Raw genomic sequence first — 12,403 nt, forward strand, 5'->3', positions numbered from 1 at the left:
ATGAAGAGAAACGCTTGTCCGGATGCACTGTGAACGAGGTTTCGAGATTGCTATCAGCTCTGTTCGAGATTCATGGTGGAGGTGATGACATCCAAGAGAAGGCGAAAAACAATTTGATTGGTGAGGTCAGCAGAACCTATCGGGAGCAGATGGAGATGGCGAGAGCTTTTCAAGATGCCATCAAGTTCGAGCCCTTGCCGGACATATCCGAGGATGAGGCCGATCGGGCCGTATTGGTGCTGGAATTAGAGCAATACCAAACAGAGTTGGACGAGGGCAAGTGTGATGATGGCAGAAAGCAGTGGTTGAAGGAGGAAATAAAGGAAGTGAAGAAGTTACTTAACGAAATGAAGAAATAGTTACTTCATTTGCTGTATTGTTGTTAAGATTATGTTTTCGATCGACGCTGTGTTCGGTTTTAGTATGTATTGCATCGGTTTCGGCGTTTGACGTGATAAACAACGATGTGAGGGTAATCGTCCTCAGCAAGGATGTTACTAGGAGTTGTAAAGTGATGGGCCTTCAAGATATGATGCCTTCTTTTGTACGCCTGATTGACTAACCCATTTCTACAAAAAATATAACTACAGTGTGAAACTATAGGATTTTCGAGTACCATAAGCTTTCCATAACACATACGCCTAAAGCGTATGATCTTATGTCTAGCAACATCTCTGGATTTCGGAATTCGAGAGAATATGAGAATGCTGAGTTGAGACTGATGCGCTCAAGCTACCCAGCTTCTCATACTCAGGAGCGCTTCATGTTAGTTTTGAGTGGAAGGGGTGTCTTGTTGCCGGTGATGGGGTCGTATACAACTCTGGTCGGTCACGACCCCAACAGTGTCGTATATTCAACCCGTGACTGGTCTGTATCATAACCGTATCTCGAGGTTCACTGTAGTCTTGCCGAGTCGTTTTTCAAAGAGGCGCTGCTGACTTTGAGGCTTTCAACCCAAGTTAGCGATGATGATTAGCATGGGGTTCCTCGCAATTACTGGGGCCCTCCTTCATCGAGTGGTATTAGCTCGCACGCAGTATCCTCCTGTTTACCTCATACGGCACGGAGAGAAAGCGGGGGCAGAACACATCCTTGATCTTTCACCAAGGTAAATAAACCATCAGCGCTGATTACACTTGATTCTTGTAGTGATGATTATTGAGCGGTCTCGATGAGCTCCTTTTCATTTTGTAGGGGTGAAATGAGGGCCGCAGCTCTATCTGCCGTATTCTTTCCGAAGTATAACAAGCCCAAATACGGACCCATAGGTGAGCTTCTCTACTCCTCGCAGAGGGAGGGTCTCGATCTTTCTCTAAGCCGTGGGTTTTTGAGGGCATTGGAGATCTGACCTCTTCCATACTCATTCGTATGAAATTCCACACTGTTTTATTCCGGTCTTGGTGAGGCGGAGTCATCTGGTGGGGCCGGTATGCCACGCCGAGAGAACCTCTTTGTAGTTCTCTCGATAGCAGGGGATAACATGAATGTATAAGAGAAGAGGGTCGATCTTGATGGCACAATGAAGAGGGAGATGAAGTATGGCGAACTGTGGAAATCGACCCCGTTGTTAGGCGAATCCGATTGGAGGGGCCGATATGCCAATCCACGACTGATGTTCATGAGGGGCAGATATGCCAACCAGGAACTGATATCCGTGAGGGGCCGATATGCCAACGTGGGACTGATGTCTATGAGGGGCAGATTGCCGACCCTGGACTGATGTCCATGAGGGGCAGATATGCCGACCCTGGACTGATGTCCATGAGGGGTAGATATGCCGACCAGGAATTGATATCCATGAGGGGCAGATATGCCAACGTGGCACTGATGTCCATGAAGGGGCAAATATGCCAACCCGGGACTGATGCTCATGGGGGGCAGATATGCCAACTAGGGACTGATTTCTATAAGCCCTGTGTGAATTTTACCAGGAGGTGTTTTTGGAGTGGCATATCGGCCCCACCAGAGAAATCATCTCACCGTCGGCGAAATTGTCGTTGAAAAGCTGTAAAAGATGATGGTTTGCGCACGCGTGCAGAATAAGCTACTCGTTGCCTTCAGATGTGGTGGTCACTCAGCAGCCCTCTGATACTTTCCCCATTGAACGAGAACTGCATACAGCTGAAGTTATCGTTGGCAATAGCGGTACCACTCCGTTGAGACGATTCAAGTTAGGTGACCCTTTGGGGTAGTTGCGAACTAATTCGGAAATTCAATCGATTCTGGAAGTGATTTCTCATCTTAGAATGCATCCTCATGATCAGTCATGAGGTCCGGTATTAGTTTACTGAACAAGCCCGCGGTGTGAACTCGCTTCAACCTTAGCACAGGCACACGGATGAGTTTTCACTGATACGATATCTCCAAAGCGTCGTATTAGATGGAGTCACACCTCTGCTGGTTTGGGAACATTATCGCTTGCCCGCCGTAGCGATCGGTCTCGTACTTCGATTCAACCGTTCGTACGAGCAGGCCAGGCATCCAATATGGCCTGATGACCGTTACGACATCCTATGGGAACTCAACCTCAATGAAGGCACTATCGAGCATCACTGCATGGTTTGTCATCTGTGCTGGAAATGCCACCGTCACATGCTCCTCTCAGGAAATCCTCTACGGTGACCTTGAATGTGCACCGTTCATACTATTCCCGCCAAGCGAATGCGTCCGCGCTGCTCACTTGCCGGAGACATCATTTGTGTGATTAAGCAATTTCTTCACAACTCTAATATGTGTTATCTTTGGCCCATCTATCAGAACGATGTTCGCCTCCTCTTCTAGCGTTCTATGACTTGTAGCCATAAGCCGCCCGATACTTTGGCTGTCAGCCCAGCCGCACTGTATTATATCATTGATGGTCTCTACTGTACTGCAGATAATCTCGCCGCGTGGGAAGCCGGCCGAGGTCGAGACGTAAATTGAAAATTTGGCGGGGTGGTATGGCTACCATACCACGTCAGCGCGTTTAAAATTATACAACAACAGCCTCTAGAACCCCTTTTTGTGAGCGTTTTTACTACGACAGTCCGATCAACGTTACAACGCCTGAAAGCTACTCTTCGGTTCTGTTGGTGGAATGTTTATCCTATAATCGTACTCTATCCAAACACCATTTGAAGATCCATGATCTCGAGTATATGTCGTACTATGTACCTTATACATAGCGTAATGGTGATTGCAGCGTGGTGTTGCCAAGTTCCAAATCTCGTCAACTCAGTTTCATCGGTTGGATATCTCATGGCGATCGGAATAAATAACGCTAAAATGTATCGACCCATTCATGGAGGGTACACGGCGTCGCCACAGTTTAACGACAAGCTTCAGAACGAGAATACGTTAGGTGTCATTTCCGACGACAGATTAGAGAACGTAAGGAGGGAAAATCGTTCGTCGTTATTGTCAAACTTTTGACATCTGCTTTTTGGTGATCAGAACTCGCAGATTCGAACACGTACGAAATTGCCGCAGAAGCAACCTAGGGACGAGCCAGAGATTAGCGTACAGACGAATAGGAGAATTGCGTCTTAGTTGATCTTCGTCCCGGTTCAGATTCACATCGATGAATTCCCGGCGAAAGTCCTCAAGACGGGAAGAATGAGTGATGTACAACCTACTTTTATGGATGGTGATCAACGTCAACTGTATTATCGCGAATTTTAATGTTATTTTCTTCTGCACTGTGGTGTTATGTTTGGAGATGTGATCTTACCATGGACCGTGAGTAAGTTTTCGGGTTTGTTCATGCTAGTTGTTCTGTTGATTTCGATAGTCTAGGGCACTCGTGGTTCCTGTTACGAATTGTTGGAGGTGAGAACAGGCTCGACTAGAGATCAGCCGACGCTCGCTGAGAGCAGTGGAGCTGGGAACTGAAAGTACTGAAGTTCTCCAACCCAGTTACGCAATAGTCGAGTCATATCTGTGTACGATATGAAGCTGGTATGGAGCCGCTCACTGCAAGCAATCCGGCAAGGCGGTTCAGATGATACCTCCACTATGGAAGGCCGTATCGATGGCATCGATTCGATGCACTAGTCATCGTACTATCAGATTGCTATTCACAGTAAAAATAGGATACACATATTTGATGTGATCATACCCGAAGACCGAGATGAGGATTTACTCAAGGAGTCAGCGCCCACGTACCGCCTCGACAGCATGAAGAAATACCCCTCGTGGGTTTCGAACCCGGGTCTGTCCGGGTTGTCTCCCGTGTCGTAGGGCTTTGTGTTACGCTGAGGGTAGCTAACTCGTCCTACCGAACATCCACATCATCAACCAAATACATATTGTATTTATCTATTTCAAGTAACAAATATGGTTTACGAAGCACCTCATCTGAAGATCAAGGAAGGTGACATCAAGTCTGTTGTCTGCGCTGTCGGTGATCCTGCCCGTGCTGAACTTATTGCCACCAAGTACTGTGATTCCTATAAGGAGCTTGCTTACAATCGTGAGTATCGCACATTCAATGTGACGTATCAAGGTGCTGAATTCAGCGTTGCCTCTCACGGTGTTGGTGGACCCGGTGCTGCTATCTGCTTCGAGGAGCTTATCAAATGTGGTGCCAAGGTTATCTTGAGACTTGGTACTTGCGGCTCCCTCAAGCCGGAGACGATTGATCAGGGTGATCTTATCGTCACCACTGGCTCTGGTGCTGAGGATGGTGTTTCTGAGTATCTCGTCCCCAAAGGCTTCCCTGCTGTTGCTGATCCTACCTTATGCATTGCTATGCGTGATACCGCCAAGTCCCTCGGATATGATAGGGTCTTCTTCGGTATTACTGTAGCTCAGTCGGTGTTCTATCCTAGTCCTGCTCGTGAGCAGAGTCTCGCATCCTATGCTGCTGCCGGTGCTATCGGTGCCGAAATGGAGAACTCCGCTCTATTTAACGTTGCCTCAATCAGAGGTATTCGTGCTGCTGCCATTTGCACAGTTGATGGAAGCCCATTGAAGTGGGATGAGGGTGACTACGATCCGCATGGCACTAAGGTCGCTGAGGGTAAAGATCGTATGCTCAGGACCGGTGTTACTGTTGCTAAGAGGATTGTTCTTGAGAACCTTTAGGAAGGTTGTTTATCCTCATCATTCATAACTACCATCTGATATTAAATGAGTATTAATTTCTGTTCTGCTCTCCCCTTACTTTCTGTTGTTCCTGTTGATGGCTCTACCGAGCCTTGATAGTCCCTTCGGCTATGGAAATGATTGCTATGTTGTGTTCATCAGTGGTGTGGGAGATTGAGGAGTGGAAGTGTATCATGGTTCGTAACAGTGTGGGGAACATTATTGACGTAACTGTAAAAATATTTCAGGTTTGTAGAGATTGGTGAATAAGCAGGAGTTATAATGATTTGTGGCTGAGGTAGAGTTTGGAAAGGACGACTTGTTGTTGGTGAGATGGTTGGGACGATTCGTTGTGGTGAGATGGTTGGGACGATTCGTTGTTGGTGAGATGGTTGGGACGATTCGTTGTTGGTGAGATGGTTGGGACGATTCGTTGTTGGTGAGATGGTTGGGACGATTCGTTGCTGGTGAGATCTAGGCCATATCGATCTAGGAACACATGATGTCACGAGAATGAATTCTTCTGTGCATTAGTATAACAGTTGAAGGGGGGCGTCATCCGGTGAAGTTAACCAAATGAAGTTCGTTCATCAGCAGTACCGACCTTACGTGTTAGAGCTGTATAAGACCTAAATTCAAGTTTTCATCTGCTCCAATAACGGAGAGTTATTAATTTGGAATATGATAACAGAGTAAATATCCATGATATACGATAGCCAGTACTGATATTGAAAATCTACAAGTATGTACAACCAGTAGCCATCTTGGAACACTGCAGCAATGCGACAATTAAAAAGAAAACTCATCTCCGTATGTAACGGAGTAAAATAATGAAGTAATGAAGTAAAAGGATACATCCTACGCCGGATGTAACGGACAAGGCGAAGGTTTTCCTACACATGGAAGCTCGCCAATTAGAACAACTACGACTCCCGTGAAGGGAGTCACGTCATACACGTCACGACGAGCCGCACCCAAGCAGTCACCACCACGAGACAGGCCAAGGTACACGAAATATGTAGCAATGTCAGAAATACGGTAACCAAAGCAAGTTTCCTGCATTCCTTAGGATATGCTTCATCATGGTTGTTTCCACATTCACAGGGGAAGGAACTCGATTAGAATAATATACAAAAATGCCTCTCACTACTGAGTAACTATCGGATGGTTTGGTTTTTGTAATACCAACCAGAATGTCTTCATAAGTTCCAATTATTCACTCATCAACCTCTACGAACTTGAACTATATTCACAGTTTAAGTGAACATCAGTATAGGTCGCTACGCAACTACGAACTATGGTACAATTCTCACACCAGCTCAACTTCCCACACCACTGACAAACACAACATACCAATTCTTTCCATAGCCGAAGGGACTATAAAAGCTCGGTAGAGCCATCAACAGGAACAACAGAAAGTAAGGGGAGAGCAGAACAGAAATTAATACTCATTTAATATCAGATGGTAGTTATGAATGATGAGGATTAACAACCTTTCTAAAGGTTTCTCAGAACATTCTCTTAGCACAGTAACAACGGTCCTGAGCATACGATCTTTACCCTCAGCGACCTTAGTGCCATGCGGATCGTAGTCACCCTCATCCCACTTCAATGGGCTTCCATCAACTGTGCAAATGGCAGCAGCACGAATACCTCTGATTGAAGCAACGTTGAATAGAGCGGAGTTCTCCATCTCGGCACCGATAGCACCGGCAGCAGCATAGGAAGCGAGACTCTGCTCACGAGCAGGACTAGGATAGAACACCGACTGAGCTACAGTAATACCGAAGAAGACCCTATCATATCCGAGGGACTTGGCGGTATCACGCATAGCAATGCATAAGGTAGGATCAGCAACAGCAGGGAAGCCTTTGGGAACGAGATACTCAGAAACACCATCCTCAGCACCAGAGCCAGTGGTGACGATAAGATCACCCTGATCAATCGTCTCCGGCTTGAGGGAGCCGCAAGTACCAAGTCTCAAGATAACCTTGGCACCACATTTGATAAGCTCCTCGAAGCAGATAGCAGCACCGGGTCCACCAACACCGTGAGAGGCAACGCTGAATTCAGCACCTTGATACGTCACATTGAATGTGCGATACTCACGATTGTAAGCAAGCTCCTTATAGGAATCACAGTACTTGGTGGCAATAAGTTCAGCACGGGCAGGATCACCGACAGCGCAGACAACAGACTTGATGTCACCTTCCTTGATCTTCAGATGAGGTGCTTCGTAAACCATATTTGTTACTTGAAATAGATAAATACAATATGTATTTGGTTGATGATGTGGATGTTCGGTAGGACGAGTTAGCTACCCTCAGCGTAACACAAAGCCCTACGACACGGGAGACAACCAGGAGAGAGACACCAGCGAGCACACATCACTGTATATCTCTACCATATGCATACTATGCACTGAATAGTTCCCTCAGCATAGTCCGCTTTGACAGGACCACAAGGCTCAAAATACTTCGTGGGAACCACAACATTTCTACTTTCCATAGGGACAGCTCCGAGCGGCTCTTTTGTGTCGGTGTCCCCCTACTGAACTCGCAACAGTATAGTGAGAAATAGTCTTCACAGTACGACTGTGTGGAAAGTCATGGCGACAATTGCAATACTCGTATCATCCTCACTGATGCTGCGGGCAGCAGCTGATGTGCTAGCCGCCACTGACAAGGTCGCGTGGGAATGGGTGGGCCTCATTCATAACATCGGGAAACTCGTGGGGGGCCGAGGGTTTCTCTGGTCCGAAGTTGAAGTACCTACGTATGAAAGGGAGTGAATTGACCCAGTGAAGGGAGGAGATGACATTGTGGCATTCCACCCAGGTTCGAATCCCACGGCTGCTACTTTTCCACCCTACATGTAAATAATCACTCCCACCGCACCAACTAACCCAAGGCAAGCTCGGAAGTATTGCCACATCGTTTGCTCGGACTCAAATTCCTCATCTCGGTCTTCGGGTATGATCACATCAAATATGCGTATCCTATTTTCACTGTGAATAGCAATCTGAGAGTGCAATGACTAGTGCATCGATACCCTAGAGCTCCCCACTTCCCCATGGACGGCCTCCCTCCACCACACACTAGCCCCATGAGTCGGTAGGCCGGTCGTGACACGGTACATCTCCCTCAACAGGGGACGGCCTTCCATAGTGGAGGTATCATCCGAACCGCCTTGCCGGATTGCTTGCAGTGAGCGGCTCCATGCCAGCTTTATATCGTACACAGATATGACTCGACCACAAATGAGCACCACAACGTGGGGCTGTAGAGGCAGCAACAATACCTCACCACGCTTGCACGTTGGGAAAGAAAAAAGACCTGACAATTGCCTTTTCAAGTGAGAAACAGCCAAACCAAATTAAACTTATCTCCGAGTGTATAAGCTGTTGGCATACCACTTTTCTGGTTCTTCTTGAGGCCGAGCGCCACCACGCTACCGTCATCAAGACTCGCAAAGATCGTCATCATCGACCCCAAGCGGTGCCCGGTTCTCATTTTCACTATGCGCCGACCGAACTAATCAAACGTGAGAATATCTGCATGGGGAATCATAGCGTCTCACGAGCCAGCTTTCAACACCATCTACGACCGCGTTAGTGATGATATCGTCACTAATGACGATGACCCTCACCCAAGAATCGCCTGAAGTACTGATCACTTTCCAGCAATATGGAGAGAGGGAAATATGCACATGGTTAACCACATGTTTTGGTGACAATATAGGAATTCTGAAAGAAAATCTTAGTTGTTTTCGAACACTTCTACCCATGCAAACTCCATAATTAGTAAGGAAACTCCTGAGCTCAGCTGAGGATAGCAATTACATATTCCTCCAACACTGCTCTCCAAGGTCACCAACTAGGTCCCTACCGTATGCAACAGCGGTATGTCCAGACTTGTTTATTGGTATCACACCGATAACGCCGATCATATCGTCCGACTCCCACAACACGTCACCATCAAGATTCAGAACCCAAAGACCACCAGAAGAAGTAACTACAGGGGATTTCCGAATAAATTTTTGTGCAAGGTGAATATTCAGATGGTGCCAGTGCTGTTGGAAGCCTCGCCGGCACTCACGAGAAAACCAACTTACACGCTCGTCAAAAGATTGCTTATAATGGAGCAGGTCGCACTTAGCTGTTATTTCACTCGAGTAATAACTGCATAACTGCTCCCTTTTCACGGCTTTTCCAACTTTTATGAATATTCAACTTGCACAAAAAGCTATTCGAAAAATCACATTTTTATTCGGACACCTTGCACCATTGTAATCACGTCCGACCGCAGTGAGGATCTCACCCGTGATGATATGAGCCTTGCGGTCCTCAGTAGGAGCCCGGCCCAGCGGCAGCACCACAAGATCGATAATTTCCGACTCCCCCACCTCCACGAACCGTCTCGACCACAGTGTTACGTTCGGAGGTCGATCGATAAACATTGACTGGACGTTTCGCCAACGACTTCTCTCCTCAGGGGTGGACACGGGACTCTTAATCTCCAGAAAAAATATTGATATTTTATTTCCAACTGCTGTCACAATTCGGCCCCCAGCGTTAGAGAGCGCTCCGACGGCTAGTCGCGGCGTAACAGTCCTGTTGCCAGGTAAGACCGTGGAGAATATCTCCCCATAGCCCGATTCGTAATCGACCAGACTGAGCTTCTTTGAAGATGATATTTTTATGAGGTAACCGTGGGGGGAGAAATTCGGTGCTGACAGTGAGCAATGAAAATTTCGTTCGCAATGACGACCTCACTAGAAACAAGTCGTTTGTTTTTGGTCGAACGGGTCGGGAAAAATCCGATAACATCAATTCCCTCCTCATCATGTTCATCCAGTCTGAGTGCCATAGCGCTTTCTCCTCCCCAGTTGTTGTCTTCAAATGAGATCTCCCGCGCTGTGTTCACCTACACCCGTGGTACGATCGAGAATCATTCAGATGAAGTTTAGCTCAATGAAAAGCAGTGTGGGAAAATATACACATTGTTAACTACATGTGTTGGTGAGAATATGAAAATTCTGAGAGGAAATTTTGGGGAAGTTCTATCTGGAATCGTAAGCAAGCTTCGATAAATAGTGAGGAAACTCCTGAGCTCAGCTGAGAAAAGCAAACATATATTTCCCCAACCCTGATGAAAAGCCGCTACCGAATGGTTACCATACTCAGCGTTATACGCGAGAAACGAACCTTTCGTGAGTGCCAGCGCATTCATATGAGCATACCGGGACAACCATCAGAATAGCCTATACGAGGCTCACCAAGTGGCAATATCGCTGGGACCATTCGCTGGTATTGGGTTCTATACCACTCAACAGAGCTATGCGGTGCTTCCTCGAGTCCTCCAGAGTACGCTGTACGATACTGAGTAGCTCAGGTGGCGATGAAGTCGCGATAACGATGTGAGTGAGGCATAAAATGTGATACCGTAACATGAGAACTTCATACAAACCCTTCGCGGATTTAGTGACAATCTGTATGAAGAAGTTCCCACTCGTTTGAATTGACAGCGAAACACTGCTGATATCGTTGAGCTCATTTTCACACTCCATAGGACTCGGAATCGGGTGAGAAACGGCGCTTCCACATAACGTGAGTCCGAGCAACAAGATCGACAGCTTTACGACGGTTCAAAGGCTGACCACCGTGCATAAAGGAGTTGATGACGCCACTGAAAAAGTCAGAATGAAGATCCTTAGAACACGACTGCTGGACTTACTGCGTTGGATATTTATACCACCTGAACCACTCTCTGATACCCGAAATGGTATTGGGATAAGCTGATTCCAACTAAAACGATACAGATAGGAGCTCCCATCGGAAAATCGCGACTTTAAAGTGATCGTAGCATGTGCATTTGCGAATGCTTTCTCTCAAGGAACAATGGTAATTCCCGTCGAAAATTATGGAAAAAAACTTTTTTTCCGGAAAAAATTTCGACAACTATCGAGAGATGAATCAATGAACTGATATACTCGTTCGCACAGTGTTGGAAAATATATCCGCTTTCCTCAGCTGAGCTCAGGAGAATCCTCGCAAACTAAAGGCGTTTACACTAGACTTGGTATAGAAGTGCGCAGAAACGAAATGAAATCCCCCAAAAGTTCCTCTGAATCTCCATATTGTCATCACCAACACACGTAGTTGACCATGTGCATATTTTTCCCCACACTACTCGAACCGTCATCCCAAGTGACCAACATTACATCATTTATATCGTTAATCCGGTCGAACAACGGATCGTCGGTCGCTATAACGATGATTTTCCAGTCAGCCTCTCCCCCATCGACGAGGCCCAGGGCTCCCAGAATCTGAACGACCCCCACAGAGTACTATTCTAAGCTTGTTTAACTCTATTCAAAATTCTAGCAGTACTACTGGTACTACTCTATGCGAAATTCTAGCAGTACTACTGGTACTACTCTACGCGAAATTCTAGCAGTACTAGTACTATTCTAAACTGGTACTACTTTAACGCTGATTATTTGGCCTGTATGATACTGAGTCGCTGGTCGGCCCACTTCTATCAAGTCTAAAGGATCTCCATCGCCATAGAGACCCACTTCCTCCTCGACATTCGGGTCCTGAGATGAATCAACTGTCCTTAGCGATGCTATCACATACTTTAACACAGTGTTGGAAAATATATACATGTTCCAATACGTGTGTTGATGACAATACGAAAATTTTGAGGACATTTCGGGGAATTCTTCGAAATTCTCATCATTCACACGAAAGCGGGCTGAAGTGTACAGAAACCAACGAGAATTTTCCAAAATTTTCTCAGGAATAATCATCACGTGATTGACTATGTTGCATATTTTTCCACACTTTTCCATCATAGAAAGAATAGAAGTATAACCAACAACTCGTTAATTTCTTGCCGACCTCGAACGTCTGTGGAGCCGCGCCGTAGTTCCAGTATATAGCTCCGGGATACTCGCGCAGGGAACCATCTGAGAACAAGCATAACGGCCGACTGCAGACGACAAAAGTCACCTTTGAAGAGATCCTGTTTGATTGGGTTCACTGCAGGGTAGTTGTACGATTCACGACTGATCTCCATCTTAGCACGAGTGAATCGAGGAATCTCCACCGCCATTCTAATAAGGCCTTCATCATTGTCATTCACATACAACGGAACCTATCACAAGAATATATAGCGGAAAGACCGAGGCATTACATCGTGCCAGAATGATATAGGCTGACACTCAGACGAATCACTTGATGAACGTGTGCAACACTCGAGCTCATACGCTGTGGTACCGGCCTGGCCAACTGGGATGATACCAAACTCCTCAGAGGTCCCCTTTGAAGATCTGG

The 12,403-nt window shown here is 46.5% G+C and overlaps 4 protein-coding genes across 4 annotated transcripts; 2 read left to right on the top strand and 2 right to left on the bottom strand.

Annotated features, from left to right (window-relative positions):
• Positions 1 to 155: 155 nt before the first annotated feature.
• Pmar_PMAR012941 (hypothetical protein) lies at positions 156 to 359 on the top strand (the record flags this gene model as incomplete). The annotated part of the gene is made up of 1 exon (XM_002766164.1): positions 156 to 359. One exon carries the CDS (start codon positions 156 to 158, stop codon positions 357 to 359), a length of 204 nt encoding a protein of 67 aa, XP_002766210.1.
• A 3,385-nt stretch (positions 360 to 3,744) lies between these two features.
• On the top strand, positions 3,745 to 5,137 carry Pmar_PMAR012942 (purine nucleoside phosphorylase, putative). The gene has a single exon (XM_002766165.1). The coding sequence runs from the start codon at positions 4,315 to 4,317 to the stop codon at positions 5,062 to 5,064; it is 750 nt and encodes a 249-aa protein (XP_002766211.1). The 5' UTR covers positions 3,745 to 4,314; the 3' UTR covers positions 5,065 to 5,137.
• Positions 5,138 to 6,505: 1,368 nt separating this feature from the next.
• Pmar_PMAR012943 (purine nucleoside phosphorylase, putative) lies at positions 6,506 to 7,309 on the bottom strand (the record flags this gene model as incomplete). Its single annotated transcript, XM_002766166.1, has 1 exon — positions 6,506 to 7,309. The coding sequence occupies one exon, from the start codon at positions 7,307 to 7,309 to the stop codon at positions 6,506 to 6,508; it is 804 nt and encodes a 267-aa protein (XP_002766212.1).
• Positions 7,310 to 10,621: 3,312 nt separating this feature from the next.
• On the bottom strand, positions 10,622 to 12,182 carry Pmar_PMAR012944 (soluble inorganic pyrophosphatase, putative; the record flags this gene model as incomplete). Its single annotated transcript, XM_002766167.1, has 6 exons — positions 10,622 to 10,751; positions 10,800 to 10,870; positions 11,287 to 11,391; positions 11,551 to 11,664; positions 11,969 to 12,036; positions 12,080 to 12,182. The coding sequence occupies 6 exons, from the start codon at positions 12,180 to 12,182 to the stop codon at positions 10,622 to 10,624; spliced, it is 591 nt and encodes a 196-aa protein (XP_002766213.1).
• Between the last annotated feature and the right edge of the window lie 221 nt (positions 12,183 to 12,403).

This window comes from Perkinsus marinus (genome assembly GCF_000006405.1).
Source record: "Perkinsus marinus ATCC 50983 genomic scaffold scf_1104296973568, whole genome shotgun sequence".
In the NCBI taxonomy this organism is placed as follows: Eukaryota; Perkinsozoa; order Perkinsida; family Perkinsidae; genus Perkinsus; species Perkinsus marinus.

What these genes read in the sequence shown, in the direction of transcription:
- Pmar_PMAR012942 (XM_002766165.1), top strand. Translation starts at nt 4,315, where the DNA reads ATGGTTTACGAAGCACCTCATCTGAAGATCAAGGAAGGTGACATCAAG.